The sequence below is a fragment of the Cicer arietinum genome, chromosome 6, assembly GCF_000331145.2.
Source record: "Cicer arietinum cultivar CDC Frontier isolate Library 1 chromosome 6, Cicar.CDCFrontier_v2.0, whole genome shotgun sequence".
In the NCBI taxonomy this organism is placed as follows: Eukaryota; Viridiplantae; Streptophyta; class Magnoliopsida; order Fabales; family Fabaceae; genus Cicer; species Cicer arietinum.
In genome coordinates, this window is record NC_021165.2 from 8,418,799 (window position 1) to 8,423,983 (window position 5,185).

The following is a 5,185-nucleotide window of genomic DNA, read 5'->3' on the forward strand; positions in this document are numbered from 1 at the left end:
TCCGTGGGTAACGTTACCCATAGATTTGCCGTAGGTAAAATAGTAGATAGTTATCGACGGAAAAGTCGTAGGTTACGTTACCCACGGATCATCCGTGACAAGTCTACTATTTTATATTTAATATTGATAATTTTATCCATGAATTGTCCGTGGGTAATGTAACCTACTTGGCTACAACTACTAGACGCTTCCTGGTTTTCTATCGTAATATCACATTTAGACACGTTTCATTAATGTCCAATATCAACTCCAGTGTCAAAATTACAAGTTACCAGCAAACACAGAACCTTGTTAGCTATGTAAGATTATATATAACAAAATTAAAAGATTATATTTAAAAAAATTAAAATATTATTTCCAAAAAGAATAAAAGAATGGGACTATGAGAGTACATACACAAAATACAGAGAAAAATATATTTTTAACAAAACTAAGTCACTAACACCCTACCGCTTCCATAAGATCGCGTATTTCTGTATCCTTAAGGGTAGACCCATATCTTCTTAGACCAGCTTTGAGTTCATCAAAAGTGATTGCACCACTGTTATCAGTATCCATAGTCTGGAACATTTCTCTCAAACCAGCAATTTCCTCTTCAGATAGACTTTCGGCAATTACCTAAGAAAATAGCATAACAAGCAATGATTACAAACAACTATAACTATAGTTACTTAGTCTCAATCAAACAAAAACATAATAGATAACATATTAAATCCACTTGAAAGTGAAGAGTGAGTGCAAACAACAAAGTTACTTAGTTTCAATCAAACAAAAATATAACAGATTAAATACAATTGAAAGTGAAGAGCAAGTGCATAAGCCCAATAAGGTTACTTAATTTGGAAATCAAGAAGTGCACGATAGTACAATCCACAAAGGCAACAATGGGGTCAGCAAATCAGCACAAGATTGTTTATTCTATTAATAAAAATAATTTCATTTAAAAGAAAAGCGACAACTAAATAGAGATTGAGAATGAAAAAACTTGAACACTGGTACATATATTTTGAAGAAACCCCGGTTGAAATCCAATGAACAAACACCATAGTACTAAGAAATCAGTTGAGTCTTAGGTAAAGATATGAAAATTTTCAATTTATGACAGGAAATAGAAGTCTGTTAAAACTGAAAATGCCATACACACATTGAAACATAAACACATAGAATTGTATGACTTCAAGAAATTTTATATAGGTGTCCAGAATATTGAACATGACATTCCTTTGAGGAAAACAATTGAAAAGGGGTATCTTCATATATAAAATGTGGGGTACAGATTTTGTTGTTCATATTTGATTAGTTGAAAAATTTAAAAATTAAAGAAACGAAGCCGTGTAGAAAATATAATAAATGAAATGCCTAACAGTAAAATTTGATCGTAAATCCACATAAGGTCAGAACCTACTTTGAAATGAATTACTTTGTTAACATCCATATTTCTAAAATTTAGACAAAGATATAGGTGTTAAATCAACAAAAAACCACCATAGTAAGAAAATAAGGTCAGAACCTACTTGTACAAGTTGATTGTGAACTGCATCATGGCAAAATAATGTCTGTACTTGAGAACATAATCCCTCAATCTCGGTTTCTTCCAGCTCATCCTCAAGATTCATTGCTAATATTCTTGTTTCACTTATAAAACTTACAACCAAGAAAGTGTCAAAAGGATCATCTGTTGAGGATCTTAGAAACCACATTCCTCTGATTCCTTGAAGTTCTACTGATGCCTACATCAAATGAATGCATCAGAAAATTAATATTTTGCTAAGCGTGTATTGTTTAATATAAAAATAAATAAAAACAAATTGATTTTCTTTTCCTTTTGGATATGTTTTAGGTACAGATGTCCCACACAGAGACAAGAAGGAGAGCTTACCTGTTCGTTGATACCTATTCCATTACGAATAACACGAAGAGAACCATCCTTGTAAGCTCCAGAGCAAGTTACAACTTGACCTTGGCCTTGCCTTTCAAGGTCTACTACACAGAAGTCGACAATTGGCCCTAAGTTGACAAACCTATCCAAGACTTCCACATAAGAACCTTTTGCATCAGGCTGTAGATTTAGTTTTATGAGCTGTATTTCACCCATCAGAAATTGTTAATAGCTGTGTTTGAATAAGGAAGTAATAGGCAATGGATATGACATAAAACACTTTAAAGTCTTCAATGCAGTATGACAGAGAAATCAGAGAAGGAAACACACAATATTGCAAAAGCTTTGTAATGAAATTAGAATATTATACTTGAGGTGTCAGTTCAAGGGTAAGAGTTTAGCCTGGTAACCTCAAAATACTGAGTTCAAATACCCTCAGAAACAGTTGTAAAATGGCCATTAGTGCCACTTTGGTAAATAAAAATTTCCCCCGTCCCCATTTTGTTTAAAAGTTGGAATATTAAATATTTGACATATATATGCTGTTAAATTATGTTTGGTGTACTATTATTTTTTTTAAGAAAAATTTCAAAAGTCTTTTCGAAATTTAAACGTATCTAAACTCAGTTTGACAGCCTTGCTGTTTACTGTAAAAATAAAAGCATGCTCTCAAAACTACACTTAAATCGGTACTTCCGAGAATCTAAAGTTGCGTTTGATTCGCAAAACAGTAAGATACAGGGTCCATACTACGTTCAAAACTGGTACTTTGGGGAGTCAGAATTTCGGATAAAATCAACTATCAAGTATGTCATAACTCAAAAAGTTCAAAATTTATAAAATAATTTTCAAGTTTATCACCCACCTGTGAATCTCCATAGCTTGAACCAATATAGACAAATGCATTATCAAGGTATGAAATCGTAGATGCAATCGAAGTCTCCCCAAGGGTCTCTATTTTGAGACCAGTAACCCTGCAAAATAAATGTGCATGATAAATCATAAGATTCACCTGTTAAAATAAAAATACTGACTAATTATTTATTCTATCAACATATCGACGAACAATACAGAGAATTAATATGGTAAGACAAAATAAAACCAATACAGATACAATGAGTGATTACATACTTTTCTTTCTCATGGGTTATTACAAGTAGACTAAGTAACCCTGTATGGTCGCCAAGTAAATATCTAGAACCGTCAGGATCAACCCTTCCATAGGCTTTTGTGATTGACTGAAAAGTACATCATAAGGTATAATTCAGCCAAACTCAAAAACTTGTGACAAATAGGTACAGTTTGTGAAATTTTGAAAATTCACAGCACGCAGTTTAAATGGAATGAGCAGATAGTATTATTTAACATACAGGTCTGATTGGAATAGCTTTAAAAGCATTAGCACTGCAGTAAACTATGGTTTCTTCTCCAATAATAAGCACACCACAAAGAGGTGGGGGAACTGGTATCAATAAATCAGCCCCATTATCAAGATTGTTTTGTGACCATGGACCCTCAACAAAATCTTTATCCTTTAGAGCAACCTCATATGTTTTAACATGACGGGCATCTTTGTTATCCTGTCATTGATGAAAAATATAATATCAAAGCTATCTAATGTTACTAAAAACAGTTATGTAACTTTTTATGACAAATGTAATACATAAAAGAAATGGGAAAAAATGAAGCAGGCATTTTCATTAAAAACAAATCACACAAACAATGAATAGATGAAGTTATGCCCAACCATAAACTGGAATACAACAGTACAACTATGACATGTGGCTCTGAAATCTTCAACACATCAAATGTTGTCTTAAACATTTGTCAACAATTGTAACACAAATCCATGCAATCCTAAACCGTTTTTGTCGCTGCTATAATATAACAACTTAATATCAAACTCTCCATAAACAATTTTTTCTTCTGTATCTCAAACACATTAATTGAAAATCAAAAGGAATTGTTATTATCCTGGTTGCATGCTTGCGACAATAACATAATCTTTATACCAAATGAAGACGAATTCTATTGGCAAAAATTGTGAAACAGACACATTTCCCTATAAAGTGTGATAGATTTCTAAATAAATTTAGCATGGAGGAATTCTAACACATTTGCAGAACAGGTGTCTGGTGAATTTAAGCTGGCCACGACAATCTTCCATTTATAACATGTTTGGGGATAGAAGTTGGTTCTTCCTCAAGAAAGGGTATTCATAGTTTCTGTTTCATTGTGTTTTCATTTGTTCATCTTGTAAGGAGCTAGTCTCCAGCCATTATCATAGTTCTATGATTCTATCCTAATTTTTCTAAGATTGTAATACTGTACTTATGGCTATCTCAGATGTATAAGCCTATATTACATGATTACCTATGTTGTTAAATGTGGCGCTATAGCACACTATAAGCCTATTGCGGAGCGGAGCGTGGTCCACTGCAACACATCCGGCCGGCGAGCTGTGTTCCACAGGTACGGTGAGTCGCAGCCGCGATGTCAGAATCGCACCTTTATCGTTCCTTCATGTTTGCAATTAGGGTTCGAGGGCAAATTTCATCAAATATACATCATTGTGAACCGTTGTTTATTTTAAGGGCATATTGGTCATTTCGTTATATTTTAAGTAACCTATGTTTTATTCTTAACGGTTTCTTCTTCCCAATCTCCCCCTGCATTTGTGGCTTCGTGTGACTGTTCTTCTCATTCTCCCACTGTTTCATGTGACTGTCTTCTGCAAAGCTCCGTTCACGTTCTTGTTCTTCTGCGTTCAAACCCCAAAGCCCTTATTCTGCATGCAAATTATGAAGGTCTCTGCTTCTTTTGCTTCTCCACTATTCTTCTCTGTTTTTTGGTTTCTTTGTCGTTTTAGCTTACATTTAGAACTTTAATTAGTAGTTAAGTTATATTGTTGGGTATAGAACTTCTAGAACAACATAGAGTATTACAATCTTAGAAAAATTTAGGATAGAACTATGATAAAAGCATAAAGCCAAGCAAGATCAAGAGGGTGTAGTAAATTCCCCAACACCCCCCTTTCCAAATAAAAAAGTGGGAAAAAACAAGGAAGAAGCAGCAAAACATTAACAGCTCACTGGTTCTATTTGATAAACCAAGGAACAAATAAATAACCCCACAACAATAGGAAAAATAGAGTAAAAAACCTGGTAAAGAACCACAATAGTGGGCTTTGGACAACCATAAAGGAATTTGATGTCCAACACTTGGAGCTCCTCAAGCCTGAAAACAAACAAATCATAATTTTAATGAACTATATCAAAAACAGAAAAATAAATAAAGAAATAAAAC

At 33.5% G+C, this 5,185-nt stretch overlaps 1 protein-coding gene across 1 annotated transcript in view; it reads right to left on the reverse strand.

The window, feature by feature from the left end:
- LOC101506983 (DNA damage-binding protein 1) overlaps positions 1-5,185 on the reverse strand; it is a 16,234-nt gene that overhangs the window by 5,869 nt on the left and 5,180 nt on the right. Inside the window, exons 9-13 of the mRNA XM_073369777.1 lie at positions 5,041-5,116; positions 3,250-3,459; positions 3,011-3,117; positions 2,745-2,853; positions 1,880-2,080 (exon numbers count right to left, since the gene is read on the reverse strand). Coding sequence (XP_073225878.1) covers positions 1,880-2,080; positions 2,745-2,853; positions 3,011-3,117; positions 3,250-3,459; positions 5,041-5,116 — 703 coding nt within the window. The remainder of the gene's footprint in view (positions 1-1,879; positions 2,081-2,744; positions 2,854-3,010; positions 3,118-3,249; positions 3,460-5,040; positions 5,117-5,185) is intronic.